The sequence below is a fragment of the Lepus europaeus genome, chromosome 15 (genome assembly GCF_033115175.1).
Source record: "Lepus europaeus isolate LE1 chromosome 15, mLepTim1.pri, whole genome shotgun sequence".
NCBI lineage: Eukaryota > Metazoa > Chordata > Mammalia > Lagomorpha > Leporidae > Lepus > Lepus europaeus.
In genome coordinates this window covers 91,274,698-91,295,966 of record NC_084841.1, presented here as the reverse complement: position 1 = coordinate 91,295,966, position 21,269 = coordinate 91,274,698, and the positions used below count along the sequence as shown (strand labels likewise).

Here is a 21,269-nt window from a genome sequence, read left to right as displayed (position 1 = left end):
AAGGCCATAGTCAAAGTGGAAATTCTCTTTTCCCTTCAGAGAAAGGTACCTCCTTTGATGGCTCCTTCTTTCCACTGGGATCTCACTCACAGAGATCTTTCATTTAGGGTTTGTTTGTTTGTTTGTTTGTTTGTTTGCCACAGTGTCTTGGCTTTCCATGCCTGAAATACTCTCATGGCTTTTTAGCCAAATCTGAATGCCTTAAGGACTGATTCTGAGGCCAGAGTGCTGTTTAGGACATCTGCCATTCTATGAGTCTGCTGTGTATCCCACTTTCCATGTTGGATCGTTCTCTCCTTTTTAATTCTATCAGTTAGTATTAGCAGATACTAGTCTTGTTTATATGATCCCTTTTACTCTTAATCCTATCATTATGATCAATTATGAACTGAAACTGATCACTTTGACTAGTGAGATGGCATTGGTACATGTCACCTTGATGGCATTGAATTGGAATCCCCTGGCACATTTCTAACTCTACCATGAAGGGTAAGTCCGATTGAGCATGTGCCAAACTGTACATCTCCCTCTCTTATTCCCACTCTTATATTTAACAGGGATCATTTTTTAGTTAAATTTAAACACCTAAGAATAATTGTGTGTTAATTAAAGAGTTCAACCAATGGTATTAAGTAGAACAAAAAAAATACTAAAAGGAATAAAATAGTAAGTTGTTCCTCGACAGTCAGAGGGACAAGGACTGATCAAGTCATTGTTTCTCCTAGTGTCCATTTCACTTCAAAAGGTTTCCTTTTAGGTGCTCAGTTAGTTGTCACCGATCAGGAGAACATATGATATTTGTCCCTCTGGGACTGGCTTATTCCACTCAGCATGATGTGTTCCAGATTCCTCCATTTTGTTGCAAATGACCGGATTTCATTGTTTTTTACTGCTGTATAGTATTCTATAGAGTACATATCCCATAATTTCTTTATCCAGTCTTCTGTTGATGGGCATTTTGGTTGATTCCAGGTCTTAGCTATTGTGAATTGAGCTGCAATAAACATTGAGGTACAGACAGCTCATTTATTTGCCAATTTAATTTCCTTTGGGTAAATTCCAAGGAGCTGGATGGCTGGGTTGTATAGTAGGGTTATATTCAGGTTTCTGAGGAATCTCCAGACTGACTTCCATAGTGGCTTTACCAGTTTGCATTCCCACCAACAGTGGGTTAGTGTCCCTTTTTCCCCACATCCTCGCCAGAATCTGTTGTTGGTAGATTTCTGTATGTGAGCCATTCTCACCGGGGTGAGGTGAAACCTCATTGTGGTTTTCATTTGCATTTCCCTGATTGCTAGTGATCTTGAACATTTTTTCATGTGTCTGTTGGCCGTTTGGATTTCCTCTTTTGAAAAATGTCTATTTAGGTCCTTGGCCCATCTCTTAGTAGGTTGTTTTGATGTTGTGGAGTTTCTTGATCTCTTTGTAGATTCTGGTTATCAACCCTTTATCTGTTGCATAGTTTACAAATATTTTGTCCCATTTTGTTGTTTGCCTCTTCACTTTCCTGACTGTTTCTTTTGCAGTACAGAAACTTCTCAATTTGATGTAATCCCAATTGTTAATTCTGGCTTTGCCTGCCTGTGCCTCCAGGGTCTTTTCCAAAAAGTCTTTGCCTGTGCCTATATCTTGCAGGGTTTCACCAATGTTCTCAATAATTTGATGGTGTCGGATTGTAGATTTAAATCTTTAATCCATGTTGAGTGGAATTTTGTGTAAGGTGTAAGGTAGGAGTCTTGCTTCATGCTTCTGCACATGGAAATCCAGTTTTAACAGCACCATTTGTTGAATAGACTGTCCTTGCTCCAGGAATTGGTTTTAGATCCTTGATCAAATATAAGTTGGCTGTAGATGTTTGGGTTGATTTCTGGTGTTTCTGTTCTGTTCCATTGGTCTATCCGTCTGTTTCTGTACCAGTACCATGCTGTTTTGATTATAACTGCCCTGTAGTATGTCCTGAAATCTGGCATTGTGATGCCTCTGGCTTTGTTTTTGTTGTACAAGATTGCTTTAGCTATTAGAGGTCTCCTGTGTCTCCACATGAATTTCAGCATCATTTTTTCCAGATTTAAGAAGAATGTCTTTGGTATTTTGATTGGTTTTGCATTGAATCTATAAATTGCTTTTGGGAGAATGGACATTTTGATGATGTTGATTTTTCCAATCCATGAACATGGAAGATTTTTCCATTTTTTGGTATCCTCTTCTATTTCTTTCTTTAAGATGTTGTAATTCTCATCGTAGAGATCTTTGACGTCCTTGGTTAAGTTTATTCCAAGGTATTTGATTGTTTTTGTAGCTATTGTGAATGGGATTGATCTTAGCAGTTCTTTCTATGCCATGGCATTGCTTGTGTATACAAAGGCTGTTGATTTTTGTGCATTGATTTTATATCCTGCTACTTTGCCAAACTCTTCTATGAGTTCCAATAGTCTCTTAGTAGAGTTCTTTGGATCCCCTAAATAAAGAATCATATTATCTGCAAAGAGGGATAGTTTGAGTTCTTCCTTCCCGATTTGTATCCCTTTAATTTCTTTTTCTTGCCTGATGGCTCTGGCTAAAACTTCCAGAACTATAATGAATAGCAGTGGTGAGAGTGGGCATCCCTGTCTGGTACCAGATCTCAGTGGAAATGCTTCCAACTTTTCCCCATTCAATAGGATACTGGCCGTAGGTTTTTCATAAATTGCTTTGATTGTGTTGAGGAGTGTTCCTTCTGTACCCAATTTGCTTAGAGTTTTCATCATGAAAGGGTGTTGTATTTTATCAAATGCTTTCTCTGCATCTATTGAGATAATCATATGGTTTTTCTTCTGCAGTCTGTTAATGTAGTGTATCACATTGATTGATTTGCGAACATTGAACCAGCCCCGCATACCAGGGATAAATCCCATTTGGTCTGGGTGGATGATCTTTCTGATGTGTTGTTGCATTCTATTGGCCAGGAATTTATTGAGAATTTTTGCATGTATGTTCATCAGGGATATTGGTCTGTAATTCTCTTTCAATGCTGCATCTTTTTCAGGTTTAGGAATTAAGGTGATGCTGGCTTCATAGAAAGAATTTGGGAGGATTCCCTCTTTTTCGATTGCTCTGAATAGTTTGAGAAGAATTGTAGTTAGTTCTTTAAATGTCTGGTAGAATTCAGCAGTGAATCCATCCAGTCCTGGGCTTTTCTTTGTTGGGAGGGCCTTCATTACTGTTTCAATTTCTGTCTCAGTTATGATTCTGTTTAGGTTTTCTATGTCTTCATGGTTCAATTTAGATAGGCTGTATGAGTCCAGGAATCTATCCATTTCAGATAATTTACCTGTTTGCTGACATACAACGCTTTGTAGTAATTTTTGACGACTCTTTTTATTTCTGTGGTGTCTGTTGTTACGTTTCCTTTTTCATCTCCGAATTTTATTGATTTGGGTCCTTTCTCTTTTTTTTTTTTAGTTAGTTGGACCAATGGGGTGTCAATTTTGTTTATTTTTTCAAAAAACCAGCTCTTCACTTTGCTGATCTTTTGTAATTTTTTAAATTCAATTCTATTGATTTCTTCTCTAATTTTAATTATTTCTCTTCTCCCACTAGTTTTGGGTCTGGTTTGCTGCAGTATTTCTAGGTCCTTGAGATGAATTGAAAGCTCATCTATTTGGTGCCTTTCCAATTTCTTGATACAGGCACCTATTGATATAAACTTTCCTCTTAACACTGCTTTTGAAGTATCCCATAAGTTTTGATATGTTGTACTGTTATCCTCATTTACTTCCAGAAAGTTTTTGATTTTTCTTTTGATTTCTTCTATGACCTAGTGTTCATTCAGGAGCATGTTGTTCAGTCTCCATCTGTTTGCATATGCTCTAGGGATTCCTGAGTTGCTAATTTCCGACTGCATCCCACTGTGGTCTGAGAAGCTGCATGGTATGATTCTAATTTTTTTTTTGAATTTGCTGAGACTTGCTTTATGGCCTAGTATGTGGTCAATCCTAGGGTAGGTTCCATGTACTACTGAGAAGAATGTATATTCTTCAAGGGTAGGATGAAAAGTTCTGTAGATATCTCTTAGGTCCATTTGGGCTATAGTGTCGATTAAATCTGCTGTTTCCTTGTTGATCTTCTGTCTGGTTGATCTCTCTATTTCTGAGAGTGGAGTATTGAAGTCCCCCAGTACTATTGTATTGGAGTATAAGTCTCCCTTTAAGTCCCTTAACATATCTTTTAAATAACCTGGTGCCCTGTAATTAGGTGCATATACATTTATTATAGATACATCTTCCTGTTGATTTAATCCCTTAATCATTATATAGTGCCCTTCTTTGTCTCTCTTAACAGTTTTTGTGTTAAAGTTTATTTTGTCTGATATTAAGATGGCTACACCAGCTTTTTTTGGTTTCTGATAGCATGGTATATCTTTTCCCAACCTTTCACTTTCAGTCTGTATGCATCTTTGTTGGAAAGATATATTTCTTGTAAGCAGCAAATAGATGGGTTTTTTTTTTTAACCCATTCAGCCAGTCTGTGTCTTTTAACTGGAGAGTTGAGGCCGTTTACATTCAATGTGGCTATTGATAAGTAGTGATTTGCCTTGCCATTTTTCAAAAGATATTTCTAATATATGCTTTGAACTTCCTGTGATCTTTTAGTGAGAGATTTTCTTCCTTTACCCTCTTTCATATTGATGGCCGTGTTTTTGTGATTCTGTGTGTAACACATCTTTGAGCATCTTTCGCAGGGCTGGACGAGTGGTGACAAATTCAATTTCTGTTTGCTATCAAAGGTCTTTATTTCACCTTCATTCACAAATGAGAGCTTTGCAGGATATAATATTCTGGACTGGCAGTTTTTCTCTCTTAGTACCTGGGCTATGTCTCGCCATTCCCTTCTAGCTTGTAGGGTTTCTGATGAGAAGTCTGCTGTGAGTCTAATTGGAGATCCTCTGAGAGTAATCTGATGTTTCTCTCTTGCACATTTTAGGATCTTTTCTTTCTGTTTCACTGTGGTGAGTTTGATTACAACGTGTCAAGGTGAGGATCTCTTTTGATCATGTTTATTAGGGGTTCTATGAGCTTCCTGTACTTGGATGTCTCTTTCCTTCTCCAAACCCGGGAAGTTTTCTGCTAGTATCTCACTGAAAAGGCCTTCTAATCCTTTCTCTCTCTCTACACCTTCAGGAACTCCTAGAACCCAAATATTGGATTTTTTAGTAGTATCCTGTAGATTCCCAACAATATTTTTTAGATTTCTAATTTCCTCTTCTTTTGTTTGACTGTATACTTTCCTGTTCTCTGTCTTCTAAGTCTGATATTCTCTCTTCTACCTCACTGATTCTGTTTTTAAGGTTCTTAAATGTGTTTTTCATTTGTTCTATTGAATTCTTCATTTCATTTTGGTTTCTCTTCAATATCTCAATTTCATGTTCTACTAAATTCCTCATTTCATTTCAATTCTTCCTTAGGATTTCATTTTCATGAGAGAGATTTTCTGTCCTGTCCTGTATGGATTTCTGTAGTTCATGCATTTGTTTTTGATAACTTCTAAATGTTCTAATCATAAATTTATTGAAGCCTGTATCTTGCATTTCTTCTATCTCATCATCTTCATAATCTTGTATTGGAGTGTCATGTTCATTTGGGGGTGTCATAATGTCTTCCTTATTCTTGTTTCCTCGGTTTCTGTGTTTGTTGTTTGGCATTGTGGAAATATTCTTTGGTTTCTTCTTTTTTTTTTTTTTCCTCGCTGTGGTGGTTTTCTTGTTATACTAGGACTCTAGATTAAGTGGACTGTCTGCTTTTGGTGAATCTCTAGAGGCTTATGATGGGTGTGGCCAGAGAGTTCTATTCAGTTCTTCAGGGTTAGGGGTGTGTAAGAGGTGACACACCCAAGTTTGGTGTGGTAAATGTTCTCTCCCTCTTTTTTTTTTTTTTTTATTCAGAAGGGAAGTAATTCCGCTCAGCTGAGCTCTTTTCCTCACTGGCAATCAGTGCCTGAGCGCTAGCCCCTGTGGGTATAATAATCGTCTGCTCTGTCCCAAGGACCACACAAAGGACCTGTGCAGTCCTCAGTGTAAGCTCAGATTCCCCTGCAATGTCTCTTACCGGGTTGCTAATGTTACTGAGTTTGTAGTGTCTCACACCGAGACTATTCACATCTCAGCCACACCGTGAGTTCTCCCACACACCCTTAATTTTTTTTTTTTAAATCACAGCCCTGGTTCATAAGCTCCACACATTCACTAGGTCTTAGTCTCCTGTTATTACTCCCAACCAGAGTCAAGTTTTTCTGTTTGGCTGAGGGTGGGCGCAGCTCCGAGCTGGCATAGCTGTTATGTATTTCCTAAATGGCGCCTGCTCTGTTGTCTCGCACGCCTTTGTAGGGTGTGTGGAGAGAGAGAATCGTGTCCGTACTGGTCCCTTTTGTTTTTTCTCTCCTCTAGTTAGGCTGGTGTTCTTTCCTCCATGGGGCTGCAAGCCTCGTTCCCTCTGGGCTCTTCCTGCCTCATTTCCGCCAGGGTCTCAGGCCACTGCGGTTTTGCCTCACCTCTGTTTCCAGTGCTGGTGCAGAGGAGAAGATTCTCAGCAGCTGGCTCCTGAGCCGTGGGCGCCCGTGTCCTCCACGTAGGTCCACCGTGTCCCTCTAATTCCAGAGGAGTTCCCTCTGCAGTTTCCCCCTAACTCTTCCCTGAGATTTCACTATCTCCACTTTTATTAAACTATCTTTTCCTGAACTCTTCAGTGAGCTCCCTCCCAATTCCACCACCTTGGAGCCACCCTCCGGTTTGATATTTAACTGAGCCTGGCATGTTATTTTTTGGGGCTAAGGGGGATTTGTTATTAGGACGAGGTCTAAACATAATCAGAAGTGATCTCAGTGCTGGGTAAAGGCTGCACAGAGCTGCTCACATCACATGGGAGGTGATTTTTCTCACAAGAGGACCCTGCCTATAAATTGTGATTTCCTTTTATATTCCACAAGGAATTTCCATCACGTATAATTTAAATGTGACATAAATAATTGCCCTTTAAAAAATAGTCCACAGGGCTGGTGCTGTGGTCTAGCGCGCAAAGCCACCGCCTGTAGTGCCAGCATCCCATGTGGGTACCAGTTTGTGTCCTGGCTGCTCCACTTCCAGTCCAGCTCCATATTAATGGCCTGGGTAGGACAGTGGAGGGTGGCCCTGATGCTTGGACCCCTGCACCCACGTGGGAGACCCAGAGGAAGCTGCTGGCTCTTGGCTTCAGTGTGGCCCTGGCCGTTGCGTCCATCTAGGGAGTGAGCCAGCAGGTGGAAGACCTCTCTCTGTGTCTCTCTCTCTCACTCTGCCTTTGAATAAATAAATAAATCTTAAAACAAAAACAGCCATCCTTAATGAAGTGTCGAATTGTATAATGTATGTGTTTTTACAACATGTATTGTACATTCTATTTTTAAAATCAAAGAAAACTATAACAGTATGCTACTGATATGCCTTCGATAAATCCATTGTGTTTGCTTTTCTGCTGTGTTACTGTAATGTTGTATGTCGTTACACCATGTGTATATTGTTATTCAGTAAACACATGGGTTGGGATCCGATGGCCAAGGCCGGGTCTCCTTGAGGTGTGGGGGAGCCCCTCTCAGACTCCCCTTTGCAGCAAGCAGACCAGGAGTGGAGTCTGAAGCCTTTCACAGGGGTACAGGGGTCACGTCTGCCCTTGAGAGACCGTGCGTCCCTCCCTGCCCGGGTGTGGGGCGTATAAGCCCGGTGGCGCTCCGGTCAGTCCCTGGTGCTTGGGAGACAGGGCCCGCGTTTGCGATGGTGACCCCGCCTGGTTCTCCAGGGTTTTCATCGCTGTGTATTCTTCACTTGTGTCATCACCAGGCTCTCTCATTCAAGTACCTTCCGTTGAGCGGGGGAAGCTGAGCAAGGTGCGCCTGGGTTCGCTGTCTCTGAAGAAGGAAGGCGAGAGGCAGTGCTTTCTGTTTACCAAGCACTTCCTGATTTGCACCAGGAGCTCCGGGGGAAAGCTGCACCTGCTCAAGGTACCCAGCCCCTTCCCGGCCCGAGCTCTGCAGAGGGACCCAGGTTCATCCCACGCCTGGTCCATCGTCAGACAGTGGATTGCCCGGGCGGCCCAGAGAGGGAAGCAGCAGCTGCCAGCTCTAACAGCGGCTCCGTTGCCCTTTGCATTCAGAGTGCTGGAAATGTTTTTTTAATAATTAGACCTATTATGTAATTATAGATATAATAGCCAATGTCTAGCAAAAGAAGTGCCGCTGAAGCCTTGGCCTACAGACAGTCGCCACTGGCTGATGGCGCCATGTCCCCGGCGCCCTGAGGCCGTGTGTCTAACAGCCCCTTTATCTTGCACAGCACTGGAGCCCGCAGCGTGTTGTCTGTGTTTGTTAATAAAGTTTTATTGGGACACAGCCCCCTTTCTGTGTTTCCGGTTGCAGCTGCTTGCCGCTTAAAAGTGGCGGATTTGAGTAGCTGTGATGGAAGTTCTGTGGCTTGCAAAGCCTGAAGTCTTGCCTGCCTGGCCCTGTACAGGAAGTTTGCCTACCCGTGCCTCCCCTTAATGTTGCCTTACACCGTGCTGCAGCGCCATGATGACGCCACTTCTGGCCGTCACTGTGCAGAGCTGAGTTTTCACTCTGCAGCCTGTGTGGCACCATCTGGTCTCCTGGATTTGCTAAATTCTATAGCCCTGGGAGCAAGACTGGGGTGGCGAAGAAGGACTTATTAAAGCTCATTGAATTGAAATCCTTTTTCACATCCAAGTTTAGTTTTGGATGATCTGAAAAAGCACACGTGGTACGGAATGGCTGTGCCTTCCTCTTTGGCAACGTGGGCGTGAAATGCACGAATCCGAGCGCAGCTCTCAGTGGGCCCCTGGCTTGTTTGCAGACAGGCGGGGTGCTGTCGCTCATGGAGTGCACGCTCATCGAGGAGCCCGACGCCAGCGACGATGACGGTAAGTCCCTGTCTGTCACTTGGCGCTGCCCCGGAGTAGAACAGAAGGTTCCATGGGGCGGGTGCATTAAAGAGCTCTGTTGAACCACTTGATCTGGGAGCCCTGGTAGGCCACTTTAGGCATTCAGATGGCAGGGTATTCGTCTCTTTTCCCTTGCTGCAGCAAAGCACCCTAGGCTGGGCTCTTTATAAAGCAGACAGATTCGCTCAGCTCACAGCCCTGGAGGCTCAGGGGACGGCACTGGCATTGGCTCCGCTCGTGGGGGATGGCGTCCTGTGGCGGGAGGGTGGGAGAGAGAGAGAGAGAGAGAACACGTGGCGAGATAGGAGGCAGAGAGTAGGGAGTCAACAGCCTTGCTCCCCGAGAACTGCCTGGGGTCCCAGGAACACTAGGGCAGTGGCCCACGGCGCACCGCCCAGCACCACCACGCTGGGGCCCACCTCCTTCGCCATGAGCCCTGGGGCGCAGACCACAGCCAAGCTGCAGCAGGCAGTCGGCAGGTTATAGAAACAGAGAAAATGGGAAGTGAGAGGTGGCCGCGGTCCCGGGCTTGGGGACCCTGGCGACCCCCGCTACCGCCTCCCGCTCGTGCGGAAGCGCGATGCCACTGCGGTGGGAAGCCAGGCTGGCGCGCTGGGACCGAACGCAGCATCGCTCACGTTCCTGTGTCTCCTTTGATTGGCGTGTGTTGAAGCCAAGGGCTCCGGGCAGGTGTTTGGACACCTGGACTTTAAGATCGTGGTGGAGCCGCCGGAAGCCGCCCCCTTCACCGTGGTCCTGCTCGCGCCCTCGCGCCAGGAGAAGGCGGCCTGGATGAGCGACATAAGCCAGGTAAGCCGGCCCTGGCCACGTCTTCTCTCCCGATTTCACAGCGCAGACTTCCCGCCGGGGCTTCTTGAGCTTTTATTCTTTTGGACGAATGACGTCTGGAGGTGGCCCCACTGCCACACCTGCGCCTCCGTTGTCGGCTCGTTTTTCCTCTTGAGGTTAGAATTTCCTTGAAAGGTGACGATCGCATTGTAGCTCCTGGGCATCTGGTCACTTGGTTAATTGTGTTGAAATTGCCTTGCTCGCAGCACTTTGTCCAGGGACTCCAGTGGGGTTTCTGTCTGTTTAGTTCTGACCAGGAGAATGCTGAGAGATGCAGCGAACAAGCTGTGGGTAACGAGGGCGATGATGAGTCTCAGGTTAAGCAATCAGAAGAGACCCTGTCTACAGTAAAAAAGCGGACAGTGAGCAACTGTGTGTCAGACAGGAAAAAGTAGGGGCCAGCACTGTGGCTCAGCAAGGGGAAGCCGCTGCCTGCAACACCAGCATCCCATGTGGGTGCCTGTTCCAGCCCCAGCTGCTCTGTGTCAGATCCAGCTCCCTGCTCATGTGCCGGGGAAGGCAGGGGAAGATGGCTGATTCTTGGAATAAAACAGACAGAACTGATAGAGCACTGCCCCAGCTAACACTCCTGCCCCATGAGACGGATTTGAATTCATAAAATCAGAGATGGAAGAGGAGATGTTACAACAGATACCATAGAAATAAAAAAATCGTCAGGAATTACTACAGATACCTTTATGCCAACAAGTTGGACTATGTAGAGGAAATGGATAGATTTCTAGACACATCCTGTTTACAAAAATCAAAACACGAAGACATAGAAAACCTAAATCGACCAGCAATCAAGGCACAGATTGAATTGGTAACAAAGACCCTCACAATAAAGAAGCGCTTAGGATTGGACGGCTTCACAGCTGAATTCTGTCAGACTTTAAGGAAAATTAATATCAGTACTTCTTAAACTATTCAGAACAACTGAAAGGGGAAGAATCCAAACTCCTATGAGACCAACGCCACCTTAATTCCAAAACCAGAAAAAGATACAACAAAGAAAGAGTACTGTGACCAGTATCTCAGATGAACATAATGCTCAACAAAATGCTGGCTAACTGAATCCAACAATGCATCAGAAAGATCATTCACCCGGACCAAGTAAGATTTATCCCTGGTATGCAGGGATGGTTCAACATCTGAAAATCAATAAATGTGTGATCATCACATTAACAAATTGAAGAATAAAAACCATATGATTATCTCAATAGCTGCAGAGGAAGTATTTGATAAAGAACAACATCTTTTCATGATTAAAATCTTAAGCAAATTGGATATAGAAGGAACAGTTCCTCAAAACAATCAAAAAAATATATGACATACCCATAGCCAGCATCATATTGAGTGGGGAAAAGCTGGCAGCGTTTCTACCAAGATCTGGAACCAGACAAGAATGCCCACTCTGGACATTGCTATTCAGGGTATCTCTGGAAGTTTCAGCTAGAGCCATTAGGCAAGAAAAAGAAGTCTAAGGGATACCACTGGGAAAGGAGGAAGCCAAGCTCTCCCTATTTGCAGATGATATGATTCCACACAGGGAAACCAAAAGATGCACTAAGACACTAGTGCAACTAACAGTGTGACAAAGTGGCAGGATATAAAATCAACACACAAAAATCAGTAGGCTTTGTATACACAGAGAATGCCGTGGCTGAGAAAGAACTTATAAGATCTGTCCCATTCAAAACAACTACAAAAAATGTAAATACCTTGGGATACATTTAAAGAACATGAAATATCTCTATAATGATAGTTACAAAACATTAAGGAGAGAAATAAAATGGAAAATGAAAAAGTCTTCCAGGTTCATGGATTGGAAGAATCAATATCGAAGTATCCGTATTCCGCAAAGCAATTTACAGATTCACTGCTAACCCAATCAAAGTACCAAGGACATTCTTGTCAAATCTAGCGAAAACAATTCTAACGTTCATATGGAAACATAAGAGACCTCAGATAGCTAAAGCAGTCTTAGACAACAAAAACAAAGCTGGAAGCATCACATACTAGATTTCAAGACGTACTACAAGACAGTTATAATCAAAACAGCCTGGTACTGGCTCAAGAAGAGACATGTGGACCAATGAGACATAATAGAAACCCCAGAAATTATTTCACCCATGTATAACCATCTATAATCTTTGACTGATGAGCTAAAATAAATAAATTTTAAAAGAAAAAGCAGGGACAGAAACTGTTTGCCTCTCTTTTTTCTTTTTAAAGATTTATTTATTTGTTTGAAAGAGCAACAGAGAGGCTGAGAGAGGGAGAGAGAGAGAGAGAGGAGGGGGGAGAGAGAGGTCTTCCATCCACTGGTTGACTCCCCACGTGGCTGCAAAGGCCAGGGCTGAGCCTGAGGACAGGGGCTCTTCGGAGGCTCCACCTGCATTTCCCACGTGAGTGGCAGGGCCCACACTCTTGGGCCGTCATCTGCTGCCTCTGTGTGCACCAGGAGGGAGCTGATCGGAAGTAGAACAGCCAGGACTTGAACCAGCGCTGTGACGGTGGGATGCTGGCGTTACAGGCTGCGGCTTAGCCTGCTGCCCCACAACACCGGCCCTGCCTGCCTCTCCCTGAGCAGCAAATGCCCTGTGCAGGGCCTGCAGCGTCTGTCCAGGCAGTGCTGCGGTCTGAAAATACGTCACGACTAACCGTGGTCAGACCCCAGTGTCCCTGAAGGCAAACTCCACGTGAATTTTGGCGACCGTTGATAATGTGGGAGAAGATGGTGGCAGGTAAGCAGTGTTAGAAGGAGGTGTGATTCTCTTCCGGGTCACTAACTGCAGGAAGATGTGGTGTTATAGACTCCTTTGCCTCCTTTATTCTGAGGAATGCACAGTACTTTATATGTAAGACAGATCCAGGAGCCGGATCATAGTTCTTCAGATACTTAGATTTCTTTTTAATGGCTGAAAATGGAGGGGAAATGAAGAATGAGTGGCGGCAATAATAGTCAGTTTTAAAATTTTTATTAATTCATTTGAGAGAGAGAGAGAGAGAGAGAGAGAGAGAGACCCCAAGAGAACTCCTATCCTCTGGTTCATGCCCCACATGTCCGTAATGGCCGGAGCTGGACCAGGGCTGCAGCTGGGAGCTGGGAGCCCAGTCCAGGTCTCTGACATGGTGGCAGGAACCCAGTCATTTGGGTCTGAAGTGTGGCTTCCTAGGGTCTGTGTCAGCCAGAGCCGACAGGAGGTGGAGTGAGGGGCCAGGTGGATGTGGAACCCAGCACTTCAATATGGAACAACAATTGCTTTTTTTAAAAAAAAAATTATCTTTTTTTAAAAATTTATTTATTTGGAAGAGTTACATAGTGAGGAGAGGCAGAGAGAGACAGACAGACAGAAAGAGACAGGTCTTCCATCCACTGGTTCACTCCCCAACTGGCCGCAAAGACCAGAGCTGCACTGATCTGAAGCCAGGAGCCAGGAGCTTCTTCCTGGTCTCCCACACGGGTGCAGGTGCCCAAGGACTTGGGCTATCTTCCACTACTTTCCCAGCCACAGCAGAGAGCTGGACTGGAAGTGGAGCAGCCAGGACTCGAACCAGCGCCCATGTGGGATGCCGGCACTGTAGGCGGCGGCTTTGCCTGCTACACCACAGCGCCGGCACCATACGTTTGCTTTTTCTTGGTCAAAGAAGTTTTACAGACCCATCCTCATTTGGCCTTAGAATAGTATTCTGAAGATAAACAGAGAGAAACAGCATTAATCCCCTGTGAGAGGTGAGAGTCCCGAGGTGTGGACATTGAGTGTTTGTCGGAAGACACAGGACTCAAGCCTAACCCATTTCTTTGCTGGCTAACAAAGGAATGAAAATGTGGAATCTCCCGTATTTGCATAATTCTTTTCTCGTGGTAACTTGTTAATACTTTTCATGAACTGTGCTGCGTCGATCAGTACTTGATTGGGCTCCTCCCTGTTTGTGGTGTGTCCCTTAGCCTACACACTCCGGGCCCCTCACTGGCCTTGCAGACATTTATGAGGAGTTAGCAGGTGCTACCAGCAGCTCCCAGGGCTGTGGCGACGGTGCCTGCTCTGGGGAAGGACAGGCCGTCAGCAGTCATGCAGCTGTGCTGCAGGTGTTGTGAGCCAAGACGAGTGGGAAGAAGAGGGCACGGCGTAGGCAGCGTCTTCCACCTGCTACCTTCCAGGGTGCTCCCCACATAGGAGCACAAGACCCCTGGGGTGCATGGATGATTCTGTGGCCCTTCGGAGAGCACCCACGGGCGTCTCTCTCACTTTAGGACGCCTTGCTGCAGAAGTCCACAGCTTCCTCCTCCTTGCCCCAGTAAGTTGCTTACAAGGACTTGTGCCAGACTGTACAGCAGTCAGGGAAGCTCATGGCAGGGTGTGCTGCTGAGTGACGATGGTATCATTACACGAAGACTGTTCATTAGAGCCCCGCCATTGTGTGGCCGTGCCGTTGTGTGGCTTTGCTCCTCCGGCATCCGCTGGGACTCAGTGCTGGGTGCAGTACTAGGCCCTTTGTAGGTATCTCCATCCAGAGAGGCAAGAAGGGCCCCTAAGCGTCATCGTACAGTCTCTCCCGGAGAAGACCAAAACCAAACAGCAAACTATCAACAAGCACCTTCTTACCTTAGGAGGCAGAAGGGCGGGGGCGGGGGCGGGGCGCTCAGTGTGTATTTTTTCTCTTTATCTCACTTGCTGTATCCTACAAGTTGTTCTCTATCTCACTGTGTTCCTACAGGTTCTTCATATTGACTCCTTCTAGTAACTACACACACATACATACATTGTTCAAAATTTCACGGACAGTGTGTGCTATGAAAAATGAGGTTGGGACCGGTGCTGCGGCACAGTAAATTAAATATCCACCTGTGGTGTCGGCATCCTGTGTAGGTTCCGGTTCGAATCCTGGCTGCTCCACTTCTGATTCCGCTCTCTGTTGTGGCCTGGGAAAGCAGTAGAAGATGGCCCAAGTCCTAGGGCCCCTGAGCCCAGGTGGGAGATCTGGAGGCAGCTCCTGGCTCCTGGCTTTGGATTGGCCCGGCTCTGGCCATTATGGCCATTTGGGGAGTGAACCAACGGATGAAAGACTCTCTCTCTGTCTCTCCCTCTCTCTGTCTGTAACTATGCCTCTCAAGTAAATGAATAAATCTTAAGAAAAAGAAGAGAAGAGAGAAGAGAGGAGAGGAGGGGAGAGAAGAGAGAAGAGGAGAGGAGGGAAGAGGAGACAGGAGACGAGGGGAAGAGGAGAGAGGAGGGGAGGGAGGGAAGGGGAAGCTGCATTCAGACGCCCGTGTCCCGCACTGTAACCCCCGGGTTTCACACCCTGCCCCGGCTTTCAGTTCCAGTGTCTTGCTGCTGCAGACCCTGGAAGGCCGTGGTGCTGGCTGGGTCACTGGGTTCCTGCCGCCCACGTGGGAGACCGGGACTGAGCTCCTGGAATGGGGCCTCAGTACGGGCCCACCCCGGTTGTTGCGAGAATCTGGGGAGCGAGCCAGCGCATAGGAGCTCTGTCTGTCCGTCCCCCTGCTGCTGAAGTGAATACACGTAACTTTTACAAAGCTATCTTGTGATTGCATTTGCCATGAACTCCTGCAGTGTGGCTGTATCCTCTCCCACATGAAGGCCTCACCCTCACAGCTTCTTCTGGGTAGCCGAGCCCTGGGGGTCAGGCTCATGGCCAGGTTTTAGGGTTGAAACGCGGTGTGCTGCTGTCAGCTTGTTCCGCCTCTTTCCTCCTGTGGCTGTCCCTCGCTGGGGTGGACGCCCACAGAGTGTCAGGCCCTGGACAAGGATGTCTGAGTCGCGAGTTGACGGAGTGCCACGCTTCAGAGCACACGTAACTCGCGTTTGCTCCGTCCCTGCGTCACTTCCTCTCAGGTCCTGCGGGCGTTGAGTTTTGTCACGTTTGTCACATTTCCTTATTCAGTGGGAACACATTCTGACTCTAGTAGTTTTAGTCTAGGGGTCTATAACTCCCAGCAAGACAAACAGTTCCCACTGTTTCTTGTGTTGTACACTGGATGGACATAAACTCACTGAAGCCATTCTTAGCACAAGAGAAGTGAACATTCACTTTCAATGCCGGTCGTGAGTGCGTCTTCCATTGTTTCGTCTTTGCAACTCTCGTCACTTCGGAGGGAGCGAAGTATCACTGCATTCTTAGAATTGTGTCTAGCAGCGACACTGAATCTGCTCTACTGGTATTCATGTTACATTAGCATGAACAAATAAAACATCAGAAAGCATTAAATTCTCATCACTCCTTATTAGTCAAAATCTGAATTTTCTTGTAACTTAATTTGAAGCCGTCTTGCTAAGCCATGGTGCCATATTATACTAACCATATGCAGATCTTAGTTAAAATGAAGTGGTTCTTTTTTTAAAAGGCTGCTTTTCTCTCTCTCTCTCTCTCTTTATTTATTTATTTATTTATTTGAAAGTCAGAGTTACACAGAGAGAGGAGAGGGAGAGAGAGAGAGAGGTCTTCCATCTGATGGTTCACTCCCCAATTGGCCACAACGGCCGGAGCTGCACTGATCTGAAGCCAGGAGCCAGGAGCTTCTTCTCGGTCTCCCACGTAGGTGCAGGGGCCCAAGGACTTGGGCCATCTTCTACTGCTTTCCCAGGCCATAGCAGAGAGTTGGATGGGAAGTGGAGCAGCTGGGACTCTAAGCAGTGCCTGTATGGGATGCCGGCACCGCAGTAGTTGGCTTCACCTACTACGCCATAGCGCCAGCCCTGAAGTGGTTCTTGAGTATTGATACATTCAGAGTTTCATATAAAGAGCTATATACAAAATTTAAGATTTTTGGCTCTTTGTAAACTCCACAATTTTTGTAAATTTAAAACTATTCTAAGATTAAAAAGTTAAAAATGGGAGAGAAAGATTTGCCGTTTCACCAGGTCTCTCTGGAGTGGGCATTTTTTAGAAGGAACAATGGCCTGAGTGATTAATGACGCCTTTAGTTACACCACCAAGGCCATAATTAACCGCTGGCGCCTCCGACAAAACATGCAAGTGGCTAATGGCCTCAAGCAATGATTCTTCTTCTTTTCCATCTATTTATAGGGGAAGATTTGAGGCTGAAGATTTGACCATTCATTTCAATATAGTGCGTTCATTTGTCTCACTGTCACACAGAATGGTGTATTCAACATTTCCCTGTAATTACGGACATTAATTAAAATGCAGAATTAAAATTCACCTCTGAACTTCTGGGTTTGGGAAGGACTTTTATATCTTGTGACAAAATGTAGACCTGGGCAGACAGATTTGTAGCATGTAGATATGTTTTCTTCCCTTAAAATAACTTCTCTGGAATCAACTCAGAAATTTTTACTTTAACCTAGAAACTGAATTAAAAGAAAAATTGAACCTAATCTTTCTTCTTGCTACTTCTTTTTTTTTTTAAAGATTTATTTATTTTGAAAGTCAGAGTTACACAGAGAGAGGAGAGGCGGGGTAGGAGGGAGGTCTTCCATCCGCTGGTTCACTCGCCAGATGGCTGCAACGGTCAGAGCTGTGCTGATCTGAAGCCAGGAGCCAGGAGCTTCTTCCAGGTCTCCCACGTGGGTGCAGGGGCCCAAGGACTTGGGCCATCTTCTACTGCTTTCCCAGGCCACAGCAGAGAGCTGAATCAGAGTGGAGCAGCCGGGTCTTGAACCGGTGCCCATATGGGATGCTGGCGCTTCAGGCCAGGGCGTTAACCCACTGCACTACACTTCTGGCCCCTCTTGTTACTTCTTAGTAGTGAGAAGGTAAAAACAGCCCAGTAGACCTTGACCTTAAGCAAGACACAAAAAACCCATGCTGTAGAAGTCATCGTCAACAGTTGTCCAAGACCAGTTGAATCAAAGCCACCAGGGCTTTGGGTAATGTTCCTAGTTCCAGACCCACTGTAGTCATTTGAAACCGAACTCACTCTCTGTGGCTCAAGAATCTGATTTTGTAGTTCTACCCATGTCAGGAGTTCCTGCAGCTCACATAAATTCAGTATGACACTGAAGGTGTCTGACACATTGCCTGTTCTCATGAATTTCATTTTAACTGAGGGAAACATGTTCATTTTTCCAGGGCTCCCTCCACTCCTGAACAATCAAGATATATTTGTATATAAACATGATTTTTTAAAAAAAATATTTATGTATTTATTTGAAAGGAATGTTAGAGGGATAGATCTTCCATCTGGTGGTTCACTCCCCCAAATGGCCAGGCCACAGCCAGGAGCCTACATGGGTGGCAGGACCCTGAGCACTTGGGCCATCCTCTGCTGCTTTCCCAGGTGTGTTAGCAGGGGGCTGGATTGGAAGTGGAGCAGCCGAGATCTGAACCAGAACTCACATCAGATGTGGCACTGCAGGTGGCTTAACCCACTCTACCACAGTGCCGGCCCTTACAACCAGGAGATTATGCCACACCTTCTGTAAGCAGATTCATGCACACACTCACATGTAATTTCTATTAGATTTTTAGTGTTTTCTAGATCCCTTTGTTCAAAGCATCATTACTTGAAATCCTAAGTGGAAATGAAATAGAAGCGGAACACTTTGGCTGAAGTGGAGTTGATGGAGCTTTTTTGACATCTGTGTTGTCGCTGAAGCCTGTCTGGGGATGAGAAACCTGTTTTGAAAACCACTCCTCTAATATAGATTTGTCATGATATTTATCTATGTATCTATCTATCTATCTATCCATTTTTCTAATCTGTCCTCTACCTACTACCTACCTATGTTATCTGTCATCTATTTAGTCTGTCATATACCCACGTAACCTATCATCGGTCCATCTATTTAGTCTGTCACCATCTGTCTGTCATCTGTCTACTCTTTCTCCATCCACCCATCCGTCCATCCATCCATCCATCCATTCGTCCATCCATCCAAAGGGTGATGGAAAGATTATGTGTCAGTTAGGAAAGACCTTTTGTGTAACCAGAGTACTTCTCATTACAAACTTTTTTCATTTCAAACTTTTCATTAAGTGGTCGTTAGAGCTGTGATTCAGATTCCATGTGTAGTTTGCTTCTCTAATTTCTTTCTATTCCCATTGAAGATGATTTCAGTGCTTCACAGGATGAACCAGAAAGATTTATGAATGAGAACTGACATTGGATAATAAGATGTGCAAAAATGGTCACATAAATTTGTTCTTTTGGAGAGGAAACATTTATCTAAAGTTCCAATTCTGGCAGTGTGGAGCTCTGAGCTGATTTAGCTATAAAACATCTAGCTACAAAAACAGAACCAGGAAAATCTAAAAACTTTAAAAAATTGAACACATAGGTGATATTTACCAACAGCAGGGGAAACCTCTGGTTGCAACTTAAAGCCAGAGCAGCTGTGTCAGCTGAAGTCTGAGAGGTGTGGCGGTGATTTGGGTTTGGGCGTAGGTACAAAGCCCTGGGGGTCTTAACACATAAAGGGGGCTAGAGCTGGCCTGGGTCTCCCCAAATCATTGAGGTCCCTGCTTAAAGTTTAGACATTGGAAGGCTGTTCCTTTTATGAAATAAGAACGGTACCATTGGCCCACGGAGAGCGACAAGGAAGATCTTCTTTGTCCTGGATTCTGACTTTTTAAAAACCTTATTAAAAAAAATTGAGTGTGTCTGTAGCATGTAGATTGAAACTGAGATCTGTAATCTTCACATGGTGTGAAAAATTGTAAGCTGAGAAGTCGCTATAGAAAGAACTTTTGCCCCTTGAGACCCGAGCAGGTGTCTAGATAAAGCCACTCTGTGAGCCAGCACTCCTGCAGAACAGGGCACATGGTGTGAGCCGAAATCAAAGAGTCCACAACTTGGGAGTAAATTGTCTGCCTTGATCGAGGGGTCACAGACACAGGGAACAGTGCAGTTAGCCCTGCGACAGCTTGAGATAGTGGTGGGCTAACTTAGAAAAGATTGTAAAATAAGCAGCTTTAAGACAGCAAAACTGTAAATGAAGCAAAGAAGAAAGAAAGAAGCCATAAAGATAGATCACCGTGTGAAAAGGAGCAACCTGATTTGTCAAAGAATCAAATAGAAAAATCTAAAAATGGGAACTACAGACATCAGAATCACTGACTTATTGGAGATTCGTTAAGATGATGAACCAACCACAGCTGATGAGAAGATTAAGAATCTGATAATTACCTGGAATAGATCAAAGTGCAATTTGGAAAAAATGTCAAATATGAGTGAGCAATTAAGATATATAGAGCTAGGAGGTTCAACAGCCATCTAGTGGGAATTCCAGAAGAACGATTTGAGAGCACATGGACGCTGAAGTCTTCAAAGAGCAAATGAGTAGGAATGAAGGAATATGAGCCCTCCCATCAAAGGGGCACACTGAGTTCCAAGCTGTAAATAATCAAGTAAAACCTTGAGATTATAGCGGACCAAACACAAAGAAGTCCGAAAAAGATAGATTCTGTATGGAAAGTTAAGACAGAGAGGTAGAAAGCTTCAAGGAGAAATATGTAGGAAAAGTCACTGTATGTGTATACATGAGACTGGATATTGAAGCTGTAATGTATATGTTTATACCATAGAATATGTAACGGGTAAAGTGAATGAATGATCTCTACGTGCAAACAATAAATAAATAATTCAAAAACAGTTGGGTGAAACAATATGAACATCTGTAGATTGTTTAATGCAAATAGTATTGCATATTGCTATGGGCAAATACTTGCATATATGGTAAAATTAGAAGCAGGCAAAGAAGGACAGAGGATGCCCATCAGCTTTGGAATGGAGGTGCTTCTGGGGTGGCGTGGGCGTTCTAGAATGGAAGAAGGGGCTTTAGCCGTGTCCCAGTGTTCTGTGGCCTTGAAAGAAAAGGGTTGATCCATGGCAAGCTTGGCCAAGGTAAGGACCACATTAGCTAAGTTGAGGTGGCTCGTATGTGGCTATCTGACCTGTGTATTTGATGTATTTCATAATTTAAAATAGTACCATTAAAATTCTGTATCTATTCCCTTTTTTTAAAAAAATGATTTTTTCTTAAATGGGTGATCTGAAGCCCGGAGCCAGGAGCTTCTTCCGGGTCTCCCACGTGGGTGCAGGGCCCAGGGACTTGGGCCATCCTCCACTGCCCTCCCAGGCCATAGCAGAGAGCTTGATCAGAAGTGGAGCAGCCGGGACTAGAACCGGTGCCCATATGGGGTGCCAGCACTGCAGGCAGAGGAGAGAGAGAGAGCGTGAGAGCGACTTTCCCTGTGTGGTTCTCTTTTCTATCACTTGGTGCCTGAAGTTACAGAATAATACCTCAGCTGCTGTAGTATACTTCCCACGAGGTGAGAGGCCTTTATTTTCCATGTCCTCTCCCACCTTGAGTGCAGTGCCATGGCCGTGGCACTGTGTCTGATCAGAAGTCTCGCGTGTGGCCTCTGGGAGCAGAAAGAGGACCGTGCCTGTTGCTCATGCTGGGGACAGGAGAGGGGATGTGTCTGGGCCGGCAGAGGGGCCTGTCTCCCAACCCTTGGCACCCAGATCAC

General features: G+C 45.0%; 1 protein-coding gene across 2 annotated transcripts in view; it reads left to right on the top strand.

Moving 5' to 3' along the window:
• The window catches only part of RASGRF2 (Ras protein specific guanine nucleotide releasing factor 2), a 194,714-nt gene that overhangs the window by 105,973 nt on the left and 67,472 nt on the right, over positions 1-21,269 (top strand). For both annotated transcript variants that reach the window (XM_062211995.1, XM_062211994.1), the window contains exons 10-12: positions 7,847-8,007; positions 8,873-8,939; positions 9,634-9,770. In XM_062211995.1, the coding sequence (XP_062067979.1) occupies positions 7,847-8,007; positions 8,873-8,939; positions 9,634-9,770 (365 nt within the window). The remainder of the gene's footprint in view (positions 1-7,846; positions 8,008-8,872; positions 8,940-9,633; positions 9,771-21,269) is intronic.